Raw genomic sequence first — 15,370 nt, 5'->3', positions numbered from 1 at the left:
TAGGCTCTGCATGCAGTTGCTGCCCCACCCTGACCCAGGCCCATGGCCACCCAAGTGGTCATAGACTTTAGGGGCGGTTGCCAGTGGAGTGAGTCAGCAGGGCCGCCTGCTGACTCGGACTGGTACAGTCCTACATATCAACTAGCATCACACCTAGTACTTGCTACTTCTTACTCACAAGAGCCAGAACTCTACCACATAGCAAAGATCTGGCCTTAATGAAATACAATTTACCATGTTTGCTGCGATGCAGACAGGTTTATTCCTGTCCCCTTCCTTGCCAAATAGCCACTTGAGAGGTATTGGCACAGCAGCTTTGATGACATTTGGCCAGAAGCATCAGCTTGTCCCTTTGTCTTGGAAAAACAGACGTTTCCTTTTCATTAGACTTCTCTGGAAAATACACATCAGTCGTGATTGGAGTTTAACAACTTCACATGGAATATTGTTATACATGTTTCACCCTGATCCTGTAGACCAGCAAGTTGTGAGCTTTCAAATGATACTTCACAAGGCACCTTTGATACAAAGATTATTACAATAGTCTGCAGGATGTGAATATGGGATGCTGCCCATCATTATCACCCACTAGGAGTGACACAGCGATTCTAACCCCCATCTACAGCCTGGTGCCAGTAAAGTGCACAGAAAATAGATAAAAAACAGTTTAATGTTTTAGGCTTTTATAAAAATTAAAAAGTCTCAAAGAGAAATTGGTTTAAACCATAAACTTGAAAATCCGCTGGGTGCTCACCACAATTACAAGTGATCCTGAGAAATTCATGTTGAAAAACATCCTGGAGGGAAGGGAAGCACCATTTCCTGTTCAGCTTTGTCCCACTCTATGGAATAGGAATGGTGAGTATTTTAAAAGGCTCCACAAAGACTTCACTGAAGCGAAAAAACTTTTGTGTGGGGCGCTCAGGCAGGGAAAGTTGAGGCTGGTGCTGCAGCTTTCAGCTCAAGGAAGATCCAGACTCCCTGTGTCAGGTGAGGTAGGTGGGAAAGGCCAATCTGAGCAGTTCCACTGGCAGGGAAAACAGGCAGCCGTGGGGAGAGGACGAAATGTGCAAACGACTTTTGTGGTTTCACCCAGAGAGGCTCAGAGCAGCCCCTGACACTCGGGAAAGGCTCAGGTGTGATGCTGAAGAAAGATCAGTCCAGCTTTCCCATAGCTAATTCTACAACACTCCCGTTACGAGCCTCCATCTTCTCTGTAAATACATCAGGTTTGCTGCAAATCCAGTATCGCTCCCCGGTGCATCGTGAGCTGCTGACCCCGTTCTCACTGTTCAGATACGCGCAGTCACCATCTGCCCTGATATCAAACCTGCAGGGCAGAAGCCAGGGAGCAGGTGTCAGGCAGGAGCTGGGCATTTTCCGTTGGTCACAGACAGGGGACGACACTCGCACAAGGCAGGGAGCTGCTGCATTCATAGCCCCTCAGATCCCCTTCCTGCACCAACAGCAGGCCCCAACCCCAGCTTCCAGCCAAAGGGAACAGCTAGAAAGGGGGCAGTATGGACAGGAGAAGTTCCAAGATGAACTGACCTCCAAAGAGGCTGGATATTCTAACCTCAGTTCCTGCTCCAGCTGCAGTTGGATGGACCCCATCAGCTCCAATCTCCCCACACTGCCCCAAGTGCAGGTTCCAGGGGAGCAGCAGCACAGCAAGGAGCAGCAGTGATGCCCCAGGGAAGAGCTGGGGCAAGGCTCGCCAGGCACTTCACAGCAGCTCTCAGGCCAGATGCCCGGCTGGAAATGCTGTGCTGGGAGCAAAATGCTGAGTTGGCAGCACAAACCCAGGGGCTGTGGTGTGACCCAGCCAATCACACTGAGCTTCCCATCAGAGCTAGGGGTCTGCATGTCCACCTGGGAACAGGCAGGGTGGAGGGAAGGATCCAGGCTCACAGGTGAACCCTTCCCCCATGGTCCTATGCTGGTTATTCACTACCCAGGTGCTAGGCAGCCCAGCACTGCTCTGGGAGGCTGGGATCTCCCTGCCCCAGCACCAACTTCCTCTGGCTCAGGATGAGCTAAGATGTGTCCCAGTGAAGGGAGAACCCAGCCTCCGCCCACCCAATCATATGACAGAGGGGAGGCACCAGCACCCCCCCAGCAGAGCTCTGCAGGGACGGCAGAGATGCACCAAGAGCCTTCTGCTAGGTGGGCCCCCTAAGGGCAGTGGGTTTGAGGGTTAACACCCCATTGAGATGCCTGGGATGATTCCCCTCAGTGCTAGTGTCTCAGGCTTTCAGCTGGCTCAGGCAGGCATCATTCACTGGGGGAAGAGGGTTTGAGCCCACAGGTCTGCACTGCTAGTTTGAGCCCCACAGACTGAAGCTGGAGCCTTTAGACCAGCAGTTCCCAACCTTTTCCAGATGGGGACCCATTTTAACAATTCAGGAAGACTTGGTGACTCAGGGCAATTCAAAAATAGGGTAGAGCCAGCTGGGGAGACACTTGGTGGCCCTTTTGAAATGTCATGGCGACCCATACATTGGGAAACCCTGCTTTAGACCCAGGCTCCGAGGTTCGCTGCAGCAAATGTTTTGTGCAGTGCAGACATACCCTGAGCGCTCAGGACAGCTGCCCTATGTCTGCAGCGCAGCAGGGAGTGTGGCTCCCAGCCACAGGGCACAGACTTATGAGCAGCTCAGGCTGAGCTAGCACAACAGTAGCAATGGGAATGTAGTGGCAGCTCAAGCCAGTCAGACAATTAGAGCCTCCTGGGGCTACCATGCCCCACAGCTAGCTCCTACACAGATAGCAGCAGCAGCACAGAAGCCAGTAAACAGAGCTGTAAACAGGGGAGTTTGAGTGGGAGTCCTGTTGGAGGAGAAGTTTGTATTTGGTTTTGTATTTGTATTGTTTGTAGGGGCAGTGTGCTGGGAGAGAAGCTGAGCCCTGATTAGGGGGTGGGGCTTTGCTGATTAGGGGTCCTATAAAGGTAGCCACCCAGTCAGGCAGCAGCATAGAAGCCAGCAAACAGAGCTGTAAACGGGAGTTTGAGTGGGAGTTTGGATTGTGGGACTCGTTTAGGGTTTGTTTTTGCCGGGGGGGGGCTGTTTTGGTTTGTTTTTCTTTTTCTGTTTGCTGGACTAACAGGATTTTGGTGAGAAGGTTGATAAACAGAGGCAGCAGTGGCCATGACCCAAGCAGTGGAGGACACAAGGAGACTGAGTGGATGTGGCAGCTGTGGTATGTACATGATTCTGGAGAGGATACCTGAAAGGAGTTTCGTTTGTATGAAGTGCCGTCTGATAGAGCTGATGGAGGAAAAGATCCAGGATTGGAGATGCAAGTGGAAACTCTGGTCGAGTTTAGAAGGGTGTTCAAGCAGATGATGGAGCAAATGCATGAGGTGGCTGAAGGGGAAAGCTTAGACATGCAGACCGAAGCAGGATCAAAGGCCTGTGAGGGGGGACTGCTGGGTGAAGAAAATGGACAGTGGAAGCATGTGACTATGAGAACCAGTCAGAGGAAAAGATGGGCCAGTGAAGGAGAAATAGAGCTCAAGAACAGGTATGGAGAGTTGGAGAATTAAGAAAGGATACAACAGGTGGCCACTGAAGGTGGAACGGCAAGGAAGAAGAGAAGAGTGGCTAGTCCTATACATAAAGAGGAAGAGTTGATGGAGACAACACCAAAAATGAGCACCAGGAAGATACAGGATGGGTTGAAGAAGATTACAAGGAAAGATAGGAATGGAAAGGACTTACAGCCAGAGGAAAAAAGGGATAAACTGGAGAATTGCACTGTTACCAGGAAAAGGCAGATCTACGTGATTGGGGACTCCTTATTGAGAAGAATAGACAGGCCTGTAACCAGAGCTGATCCAGAGAATAGAAGGGTGTGCTGTCTGCCAGGTGCTAAGCTACAGGATGTGGAACTGAGATTGAAGAGGATCCTAAAGGGAGCGGGAAGGAATCCATTGATCATCCTTCATGTAGGAACAAATGATACAGCTAGATTCTCGCTGGAACGAATTAAGGGAGACTATGTTGGGCTGGGGAAGACGCTTAAGGAAATTGAGGCTCAGGTGATCTTCAGTGGGATTCTGCCTGTTCCTAGAGAAGGGCAACTAAGGTGTAACAGGATTATGATGCTCAATAGATGGTTTAGGCAGTGGTGCTATAAGGAGGGCTTTGGGATGTATGGTCACTAGGAGGCATTCACGGACAGAGGACTGTTCTCTAGGGATGGACTTCACCTAAGTAGGGAGAGAATAGACTTCTAGGATGGAGGCTGGCTCAACTGATTGAGAGCTTTAAACTAGGAATTTGGGAGAGACGGTTGGGAGATGTCCAGGTAATCTCTACTCCGGATTTTAGCATTGAGAGGGAGGAAAACGATGTAAGAAAGGAGATAGCCGGGGGTAGGATAATGGACATAAGGAGGCAAAGTGGATACTAGTCTAATAAGTCATATAGGAGGTACAATGTTCATGCCAATGGGATAAACAATGTGAATGAGGCCAAACAGCAAAAGTTAAGATGTTTGTACACCAATGCGAGAAGCCTAGGTAACAAGATGGAGGAACTAGAGCTACTGGTCCAGGAAGTGAAACCAGATATTATAGGAATAACAGAAACTTGGTGGAATACTAGGCATGACTGGAGTACAGGTATTGAAGGGTATGTGCTGTTTAGGAAAGACAGAAATAAAGGTGGTGGAGTCGCATTGTATATCAGTGATGAGATAGATTGCAAAGAATTAAAAAGTGATGGAATGGAGAAGACAAAGTCTGTCTGGGCAAAAATCACATTGGGGAAGAAAACTATTAGATCCTCCACTGGGATAGTGCTTGGGGTGTGCTATAAACCACCGGGATCTAATTTGAATATGGACAGAGACCTCTTTAATGTTTTTAAAGTAGTAAATACTAATGGAAACTGCATAATCATGGGAAACTTCAACTTTCCAGATAGACTACAGAACAAATACTGGTAATAATAATAGGGCTCAGATTTTCCTAGATGCAATAGATGATGAATTCCTTCATCAAGTAGTTGCTGAACCAACAAGGGGGGATGCCATTTTAGATTTGGTTTTGGTGAGTAGTGAGGACCTCATAGAAGAAATGGTTGTAGTGGACCAACCTTGGTTCAAGTGATCATGAGCTAATTCAGGATTAACAAAAATAAATCTGAGACTAGGGTTTTTTATTTCAAAAGGGCTAACTTTAACAAATTAAGGAAATTAGTTAGGGAAGTGGACTGAACTAAAGAATTTATGGAACTCAAAGTGGATGAGGCCTGGGATTATTTTAGGTTAAAGTTGCAGAAATTTTCAGAAGCCTGTATCCCAAGAAAGGGAGGAAAATTTATAGGCAGGTGTTTTAGACCAAGTTGGATGAGCAAGCATCTCAGGGAGGTGATTAAGAAAAAGCAGAAAGTATATAAGGAGTGGAAGATGGGAGGGATCAGCAAAGAAAGCTACCTTATTGAGGTTAGAGTATATCTTTAATGAGGTTAAGGAAGAGCTTAGGGATAATGGCAACATAACAAATGGGAATAAGGATATGGAGGTAGATACAGTATTACCAATTGCGAGGTAGAAGCCAAACTCGAACAGCTTAATGGGAGTAAATCAGGGGGCCCAGATAATCTTCATCCAAGGATATTAAAGGAACTGGCACATGAAATTGCAAGTCCATTAGCAAAAATGTTTAATGACTCTCTAAACTCAGGGGCTGCGTCTAGACTGGCATGATTTTCCGGAAATGCTTTTAATGGAAAAGTTTTCTGTTAAAAGCATTTTTGGAACAGAGCGTCTAGATTGGCACGGATACTTTTCCGCAAAAGCACTTTTTGCGGGAAAGCGTCCGTGCCAATTTAGACGTGCTTTTCTGCAAAAAAAGCCCCAATCGCCATTTTCGTGATCTGGGCTTTTTTGCAGAAAACAAATCTGAGCTGTCTACACTGGCCCTTTTGTGCAAAAGCTTTGCGCAAAAGGGACTTTTGCCTGAACGGGAGCAGAATAGCATTTCTGCAAGAAGCACTTGACTTTAGCAAGGCTTTTGATACGGTCTCCCACAATATTCTTGCCAGTAAGTTAAGGGAATGTGGATTAGATAAATGGATGGTAAGATGGATCGAAATATGGCTAGAAGGCCAGGCCCAGTGGGTAGTGATCAACGGCTCAACATCAGAATGGCGGTCGGTTTCTAGCCGAGTACCCCAAGGTTCAGTACTAGGATCGGTTTTGTTCAATATCTTTATTAATGACCTGGATGAGGGGATGGATTGTGCCCTCAGCAAGTTTGCGGATGACACTAAGCTGGGGGGAGAGGTAGATACGCTTAAGGGCAGAGATAGGGTCCAGAGTAACTTAGACAACTTGGAGGATTGGGCTACAAGAAATCTGATGAGGTTCAACAAGGACAAGTGCAGAGTCCTGCACTTGGGACGGAAGAATCCCAAGCATTGTTACAGGCTGGGGACCAACCAGCTAAGTAGTAGTTCTGCAGAAAAGGACCTGGGGGTTACAGTGGATGAGAAGCTGGATATGAGTCAACAGTGTGCCCTTGTAGCCAAGAAGGCTAATGGCATATTAGGTTGCATTAGGAGGAGCATTGCCAGCAGATCCAGAGATGTCATTATTCCCCTTTATTCGGCTCTGGGGAGGCCACATCTGGAGTACTGTGTCCAGGTCTGGGCCCCCCACTACAAAAAGGATGTGGACACATTGGAGAGGGTCCAGTGGAGGGCAACCAAAATGATTAGGGGGCTGGAGCATATGACTTGTGAGGAGAGGCTGAGGGACTTGGGTCTGTTTAGTCTGCAGAAGCGAAGAGTGAGGGGGGATTTGATAGCAGCCTTCACCTTCCTGAAGGGAGGTTCCAAAGAGGATGGAGAGAGGCTGTTCTCAGGAGTGACAGATGGCAGAACAAAGAGAAATGGTCTCAAGTTGTGGTGGGAGAGGTCCAGATTGGATATTAGGAAAAACTATTTCACTAGGAGGGTGGTGAAGCGCTGGACTGGGTTACCTAGGGAAGTAGTGGAGTCTCCATCCCTAGAGGTGTTTAAGTCTCGGCATGACAAAGCCCTGTCCGGGTTGATTTAGTTGAAATTGGTCCTGCCTAAAGCAGGGGTCTGGACTTGATGACCTTCTGAGGTCTCTTCCAGTTCTATGGTTTTATGATTTCTTACACTAGGAAGTCAGTGCTTTTGCAGAAATTCAAGCAGCCAGTGTTGACAGCTGGCAAGTTTTTCCGGAAAAACTGGCCAGTCTAGACACAGCCAGGGGTTGTACCATTTAACTGGAGAATTGCTAATATAGTTCCTATTTTTAAGAAAGGGAAAAAAAGTGACCCGAGTAACTACAGGCCTGTTAGTTTGACACCTGTAGTATGCAAGGTCTTGGAAAAAATTCTGAAGGAGAAGTAGTTAGGGACATTGAGGCTAATGGCAATTGGGAAAAATTACAACATGGTTTTACAAAACGTAGATCGTGCCAAACCAACCCGATCTCCTTTTTTGAGAAAGTAACAGATTTTTTTAGATAAAGCAAATGCAGTGGATCTAATCTACCTCAATTTCAGTAAGGCATTTGATACAGTACAACATGGGGAATTATTGGTTAAATTGGAAAAGATAGGGATCAATATGAAAACTGAGAGGTGGATAAGGAACTGGTTAAAGAGGAGACTACAGCGGGTCATACTGAAAGGTGAACTGTCAGGCTGGAGAGAGGTTACTAGCAGAGTTCCTCAGGGATCAATTTTGGGACCAGTATTATTTAATCTTTTTATTCCTGACCTTGGCACCAAAAGTGGGAGTGTGCTAATCAAGTTTGCGGATGACACAAAGTTGGGAGGTATTGCCAATTCAGAAAAGGATCGGGATATCATACAGGAAGATCTGGATGATCTTGTACATTGGAGTAATAGTAATAGGATGAAATTTAATAGTGAAAAGTGGAAGGTTATGCATTTAAGGATTAATAACAAGAATTTTAGTCATAAGCTGAGGGCACATTAGTTGGATGTAACGGAAGAGGAGAAGGACCTCGGAGTCCTGGTTGATCACAGGATGACTATGAGCCGTCAACATGACATGGCCGTGAACAATGCTAATATGGTTTAGGGATGCATTAGGCGAGGTATTTCCAGTAGTGATAAGGAGGTGTTAGTGCCGTTATACAAAGCATTGGTGAGACCCCATTTGGAATACTGTGTGCAGTTCTGGTCTCCCATGTTTAAGAAGGATGAATTCAAACTGGAACCGGTACAAAGAAGGGCCACTAGGATGATCCAAGGAATGGAAATCCTGTCTTATGAAAAGAGACTCAAGGAACTTGGCTTGTTTACCTTAACCAAAAGAAGGCTGAAGGCCCCACCTTGGCCAGGGGGCACTGTACACAGACATTCCAGCCACAGCCAGCTGCTTCCAGGAGAGATGTAAGAGCACGGCAGCCAGCCCGCCCTTCTGAGCCCCCACGACACTATAGGACTTTTAGCAGGACAGATAGAAATGTTAGGCAGGCCGGATCGGGCTGTGGACTGTATTTTGCCCACTTCTGGTTTAACTAGTTATTGATCCATTACAGGACCTCTTATCCCCTGAGAGCTTTACCTTGCTTAACAGCCTCTGCTGAGAGATCTTGCCAAAGGCTGCCTTACAAATTCAAGAGCCTCATAACAGCCAGACAGACAAGGAGACTTTGGCCCGTCTCACAGGAGGAGACACTGGCTGGCACCTGTCCCTAACACTCCGAGCGCACACACTCCCAAGTGCTCTCTGGCTGCTTCCAAAGCACTGACTGGGGGCTCGGCTTGAACCTGGCACCTCAGACATCAGGGACCCAAAGCCCAGGGAGCTCACAGAGATGGGAGGCAAAGACTCACAGGTTGTTGAATTTGGTGCCATTGGTCCATTTCCAGGGCTGCCCCGGGTCCCTCCGGAGGCCGATCCAATGGTAGGGTTTGCCTTTATACCGCAGCAGGAAAGCCTAGAACAGTGGAGGGGAGGGGAGGGAGTGTCAGGACTCAACCCTCCTGCTCTCCGGCTCTGGGCAGGGAATCCCAGGGGCACACACGGGGGCTGCAGATTTGCCCCTCCTCCTCACCCAGCTCTGGGTAATTCTGTATTAACCCTCCCCCACCAAACCCAGCTCCCCCCACCCCAACCTCCCCAGGGCTGTGGCTGCTTTTGGGAGCTGCTGGGTCCTAAGCCCCACCTGGGCCAAGCTCTGTGTGAAAACCTTGCCTTACATTGCAGCTGAGCTCCCTCTAGCCCTCTGTGGGGCAGGAGAGAGATGATCAGTGCTGGGAGGGGCCAGGCCTAAGAGGACCCCTCCTCCATGTCAGCTAGCTGCTCTTCCCCTACCGAGGGGCACTGGCTCTTCCAGCAGTGCTGGGGTCTCAGCCCCCTCCAACCCCAGGCAGCCCAGCCCCAGAGGAGCTTCTCCTGCTGAGAGGCCTGACAGTGGCTGATCCCCCTGTTACTGACACCAGAGGGGCCCTGGGCCCAGCCAGGCCGGGTATTCAGTGGCTGGAAAGTCCATTGGCCCTGGGCTGCTCTTCATATGCAGGGCAGAGCCCAGGCCAGGCCAGAGCGACGAGTCTCTCACCATTTCCTGCAGGGTGTCAATCCCAGCCAGGGAGGCCCCCAGGGCAGAGCAGCGGCTCCGGCTGTTGGTCCAGTTCCCCTCAGCCGTGGAGAAATAGAAGCATTTCCCCTGGTAGCCAAGCCAGCAATCCGGGCAGCAGGGGCCCCGCGCAGCTGGAGAGTGGCCAGATAACCCCACTGAAAGGAGAAAGGAACATGTGAGTGAGAGGGGACCTGCCCGTGTATGGGGAGAAATGATCCTGACCCTCAGGCAGCTGAGGCAGGTGCTGGGGGGGGGAGGGGAGGGAGGTAGGGGGCGGGAGGGAGGTGAAGCAGGGAGGAACAGGACACAACCTTGAGCGAGCTACAAGGATGCTGGAAATCCAGCCACCAAGGTTTCCTTGGACCACTGTCTGGGCTCTGGTTCAACAAGGAAGTAGCTGACAAACAGCTCCTAGTTGAAAGGCCAGAGAGGCAGGCCCAGGCTGTGGGTCAGAGCAGAGGAGGGCAGGGGGCAGCAGGGGGAGGGGCAATTGTCAAGGCCAGCAACAGGCAGGAGAACAACGCTGGGTAAGAGGCGGGTTCTGCAGGATTGGCCAGGCAGGTTCCCCGAGGGGCCTGGGCCACTGCCCCTCCCCTGCTCTGCGCTGGGCTGCCCAGGAGGGGGCTGACGGGTGGGGGGGAACAAACTCCCTACCCTTCGCCAGGCCAAGCACCTGTTGCCCGGAGCTCCCAGCGCAGCCAGACGCAGGGCGAGGGAGACGTTTGCCGGGTGGGAAGGGACACGCGCAGCCCGGGGGCAGAGACAGCTCAGAGCAGCCCAGGCACAAGATCATGGGCCAGACAAGCAACTCAAGGCAGGCAAGTCATTGAGGGAAGCGCAGGGTGGCTGCTTCCTAATGCATTCCTTCCCTACGCAGAGAGATTGCTGCCTGCTAATTTAGCATCCAGAAAGAAACTAAAGCTTCCCTGCAGTGTGACCCTTGCAGTGCCGTAAGAAGGGTCACACTGGCAAGGGGGCGAGGACATATAACTCACCCCCAGGCGCTACTGGCAACTCAGAGCAGCAGGTGAGGAGCCAGAGGCAGGTTATTATGGTTACTAGGGAGGGTTGCTAAGTTCTATCCCTTTACTAACTAACACCATATGAGTTTGGAATTCCCCACTTCCTGCCCCCTCCCCTGAATCACTCCTGCCCACTCTCAGCCTTGGGCACTTGGTATGTGGAGGAGTTTGTTGCAAACCCCTCCAGCCATTTAGTGCACTTGCTCCTTTACACCAGTGATCCCAGCTGGTTTTAAAGCCACTGGCAGCTGGGGTAGCAGGGGTCTAAGAACAAACAAATCGTGTACCAGGCCTGGATGTCCCTGGAGAGGCCACGGTGCCAGGTGCTGGCACCTGCACCTGGACAGAGCAGGGCGGCCAGTACAGCCACTGTTCCCAGGTGCAGGTCAGTGTGGGATTTGTATCCCTTGTTCCAGGCAGCTGCTGCAGCTGTGCAGGGCACAATTTCACATTTCACTCCCTGTACGCAGTGGGATATGGGTGTATACAGGCCCCCAGGAGAAAGGCTGCCAGGCCCGTGGGCCCCTTCCCGTACTGCCTCACAGGGACAAGGCACGGCAAGGAGCCATTCAGTTCCAGGATCCCACTTTGTGTCATTTCTACCATCTGACTCCATTGTGTTCTGGGGCAGCCTGCACATGCAAGGGAGAGTAAACCCAAGCACACAGATCCCACCTTACGCTGTGTGAGCCAAAATTACCTGGAACAGGGCAGCTGGCTGTGGTGTAAGGAGAGTGAGGCAGATACATCAGTGAAAACCCCTCGCATACATATGCCAGAGCAGCACGTCCCACTCTGGTTACTTGCAGATCTGAGGGGCACTAGTGCAAGCCCCAATCTGCACCACAGCTGTGCATTTAAAGTTGAACTGACTGATATGTTACCAATTTTCATCAAGAGCATTGGCACAGAGGATCCCCAGTGCAGCCAGACCTGGAGTCACCTTCTGCCCCCTCCACGCCAGCCACTAAACTCTCCAGGGGTCCCATGATCAGAGCCCACACTCACCAGGATCAGCTGCCCTGGGCACCAGCATGCCCTGTTTGTGCAGGAGAGGGAGTTGCTAGCACTGAGGGGCCCTGCCCAGGTCACTCACTGGTGGGTGTCACACAGCATTAATGGGGGTGACTATGCTGGTCCCCACAGTTCATTTCAGTGATGGGGCAGCACCTGCCAGCCCAGCCCTGGGCACAACACAGGGACGCAGGCAGGGCAGGCTAGTGCCTCAGGGTGACAGGCTGCAGGCAGAGGGCCCAGCTCACTGCTGCCCTGCACCCGCCCCATCAATTATCCCTCCCACCCCACCCAGGTGTCAGTGACTATTTCTGCGGCCTGGGGATAGCCACTGGAACCCCATGTGCTCAGCGATGGGCTGCGTGGGAGGGGTGGGGCTAATATCAGTAAGACCCTCCCCCCCACAGCAAGTGCTCAGTGCAGGGCCTGGGAAGGGGCAGGAGGTGGCTCTAGGAGAAGCATCATCCCAGGTACCCTCTGTCCCAGGGGCAGGAGCCAGACCGGCCAGGAGGAGATGCTGTGACTGGGGCAGCTCCAGGGGGTGGGACGTGCAGAGAGGGGGCAGGGAGGGCTGAGAACTCACCTGCCAGGACAATAACAGCGATGAGGAGAACGAAGACTGTTACTCCCAGGACAACTATACATTTGTTGTAGTTACAGCGTAGCTCTGAAACAGAGGGATCTGTAAGGCCAGGCCCCAGGCTGCCCTGAAACACACTCCGTTCTGTCCCTCGTGCCTCCTGTCAGATGCTCTGGGAGAGGCTCCCAGGGGCTCAGGCAGGCTGGGGCTGACAGAACAGCCCCTCCCCCCTCAACTCAGCGCTCCCCCACTACTGCCAGCCAGGCCAGCACCAGGCCGGTGAGTTCAGGGACACAGAGATAAGGACCCGCATGTTCCAGTGGCAAGAGCTCAAGCTGCTCTGCCCCCTCAGTCCAGTGCTGGCTGTGCCCACCCTGCCCAGCGCCTGTCCCTGCACACGGGGTCTCATCCGGGCACCATGCAGCTGAAGGTGGGAGAGGAAGGAGCCAGAACAAGGGGGGAACAGAGCTGTCACAGGGGGTTTTTACCCAACAGCCCAAATGGCTCCTGCCCAGTCACACGCCCAGCGCTGTGTGCGCCAGCCAGTTGCTGGGAGCCAGGGACTGGGGCCTTACTGCCTGCAGAGGTGGGTTGGGCCGTTGCTGCCAGTGAGAGGCTGGTCCTTCAGGCCCAGTCTCTCTCTCCAGCCTAGTCCCAGTTAGTGACACCCCATTACCTGTCTCCCCTTCCATCTCCAGGTGTCTATTGGCATCAACATGCAGCTCCAGCAGCGGGGGTTGGCTCTCAGGGCGCACATCCGTTGCCCCCATGATTTCTCAGCCGCAGTTGGGCCGCAGGTGCTGGGCCGGGCTCGGCTCCTCTCTGTGTGGCAGGTCTGATGCAGCAGCAGCAAAGCGTGGCCAGGCGGGTCCAGGTTCCAGCTCCTTCCCAGCTCCAGGCTCCCTGGCCGAACTGTAAGCTGAGATGAGCCAAGCAGGATAGATCGAGGTGGAGGAGGGGGTATTTAGGGTGTCTCGGCCCCAGCTCCAGGTGATGCCATGGTGACTGAACTCCCTTAAATCCCACCCGCCACTACTTCCAAGGGCTTCAGAGATGGGACCTGCCCCAGAGCCCCACGCTGGGGCCTGCTCATGCGTGGCAAGCTCTCACAGGTCGGGGGGGACAGGACCACTTCCCTATTACAGGAGTGACCAGACATCCCTCGGGACAGCAACACAGCAGGGGGGCTGCAATATCCACCCCCTCCAGTGTTTCCAGTTGGAGCACATGAAGGGAAGGAGTAGGGGGGAAAAAAAATCGCTCTCCAGTGACTCCCAGCATTCCCACACCCCTATGGCCGCCTGCAGTTTAGCCATTAGGTGGTGCTGTAATGAGGCAGCAAATCCAGTTAGGCTCTGCAACTGTGGGCTTGTAACTGAGACAGGCAGAGACCCAGACACTCTCCCTTTCCCCGCGCCCCACCTTGTCATTTCCCTGTGCTGGTGCCCAGCAGCCTCTCACCCCAGCATTTTGCAGGGTCCAGGTGGGTAGGGATGGCCCCCTGGATTGAAAGGAGCAGAGATTCTGCCAACAGCAGGATGTGGACTCTGCTTCCTGCATCACCCAGCTTGTGCTGCATGCCCAGTGCTAGGGGCTGCACCTCTGATCCAGGCTGCACCGCATGAACCTCTCGGCCATTTCACCCCATTCCTGTGCCGCCGGTGCTGGGCACGTAACTGCATTTTGTGGAACAGGAGTAGCATATTGCAACTGGGAGCAACTTGTTCGGAGCTGCTCCCTGCAATGATGTGCTACATAAGGAATATTTAGGGTAGCGAGGCTGAAGCCCCTGCCCTTCCCTGTGCTATATTTGGTAGCACATCTTATAAAAGCAATTTCTTACAAACCTGCTCATCAGTAACGGCCACTAATAGCACTGTCCTACAAGGAGCAGTTCTACACAAAGCACCCCAGGTAACTGCTACCTGTAGCACCGTGCTTATAGTATCTTATAGCAGCAGTTCCTTACAATCGTACAAGTTAGTAACTGCTTCTGGTAGCACATCAGTACACCAATGTTGTGTTAAACATAAATTACTACCAACGGAAAGGAGGAGTTTCAAAGGAGACCTGGCGAGTTAAGAGAACTGCTTCTGTGCTTATTTGCTTGGAATTCAGATGGCAAAAACCAGCATGTGGCTTCTGCAATTTAAAGTGTCTAAACTGTTAAATCCATGGTTGGTTCTAAACTTTTGAAAGAACAACCCTAATGTTTGGTTCTGAGTTACAAACAAGTTCTGTTCACAAGGGGTACCTCACAGGTTCCACTGTATTAGCCTAATGCATGGAGTGACAACCTGGGGAGCTATACTTCCCATCTTCACTAATTGGCTCCTGGAGAACCATTGTAAGTTGAACCCTTATTTCCCATAGGCACAAATGTTATAAATGGTGGTTCTGTTCCTGGAAACCCATTTTATACTCTAAAAATATCAATTTTGACTACGAAAATGGAGGAAAACTAAACTAAATAATGCACAAAAATAACTAAAAACCAAAGGCCAATGTGGAGCAGATGCACACAGTTCAAGCAGCAGCTGGAAACTGGCAAGTCTGACTGACCGTGTGTTTCCTGTTTTGGGTTGACTTGTGGAGTCTGTGTCGTATGCTGTCATAAATGCAAGCTGTGGACATAAACAGGGAGGGGAGTTAGGAGCTGTCTCACATGAAAAAAATGGTTGTAAATGCAGGGGCATCATAAGTCAGGTGTTGCTTGTTCAGATTTATGTATGTAATTCCAAGGACTTTGCAAACCCTAATGGTCTATCTTCACAGATCTCTAGGGTCTTTGACTGAGCCTGCTTACAACCATGGCAGAGAGGATGGAATTAAGGCAGAGGCAGATGAATCCCAACACCTGCCACATTCACAGAGTCAGTATCAGTTGTAGGAACAGAATCCAGGCATCCGGACTCAGTCCTGAGGTTTAACCCTTATTCAGGGAAGATGAGGGCTCAAACAGGGCTGTAAAAGTCAGATGGGTCACCTAGGGTGTGTCTATACGGCGCCCTAAACTTGATATAAGATACACAATTTGCATTATGCAAATTGCATAGCTTATTTCAAGTCTATTTTGAAAAAGGCTATTATGAAATTTGGTGGAGTCCACACAGCACAAATTTCGAATAAAACACTACTTTGAGCCATCTCTTATCCC

General features: G+C 51.0%; 1 protein-coding gene across 6 annotated transcripts in view; it reads right to left on the bottom strand.

The window, feature by feature from the left end:
* Positions 1–15,370, bottom strand: part of LOC102447807 (C-type lectin domain family 2 member B-like) — a 48,862-nt gene that overhangs the window by 18,942 nt on the left and 14,550 nt on the right. For 3 of the 6 annotated variants that reach the window (XM_075913775.1, XM_075913774.1, XM_075913773.1), the window contains 5 exons: positions 12,890–13,132; positions 12,217–12,300; positions 9,577–9,752; positions 8,852–8,955; positions 235–1,330 (listed from right to left, as the gene is read on the bottom strand). In XM_075913775.1, the coding sequence (XP_075769890.1) occupies positions 1,156–1,330; positions 8,852–8,955; positions 9,577–9,752; positions 12,217–12,300; positions 12,890–12,983 (633 nt within the window). In that variant the 5' untranslated portion in view covers positions 12,984–13,132 and the 3' untranslated portion in view covers positions 235–1,155. Of the gene's footprint in view, positions 1–234; positions 1,331–8,314; positions 8,457–8,851; positions 8,956–9,576; positions 9,753–12,216; positions 12,301–12,889; positions 13,133–14,775; positions 14,838–15,370 lie in introns of those variants that run through there. The other 3 variants (XM_075913772.1, XM_075913771.1, XM_075913776.1) reach the window with 2 other exon arrangements.

The sequence above is a fragment of the Pelodiscus sinensis genome, chromosome 32, assembly GCF_049634645.1.
Source record: "Pelodiscus sinensis isolate JC-2024 chromosome 32, ASM4963464v1, whole genome shotgun sequence".
NCBI lineage: Eukaryota > Metazoa > Chordata > Testudines > Trionychidae > Pelodiscus > Pelodiscus sinensis.
Note: the sequence above shows the minus strand (reverse complement) of the source record. Positions and strands in the feature narration are given on the sequence as shown.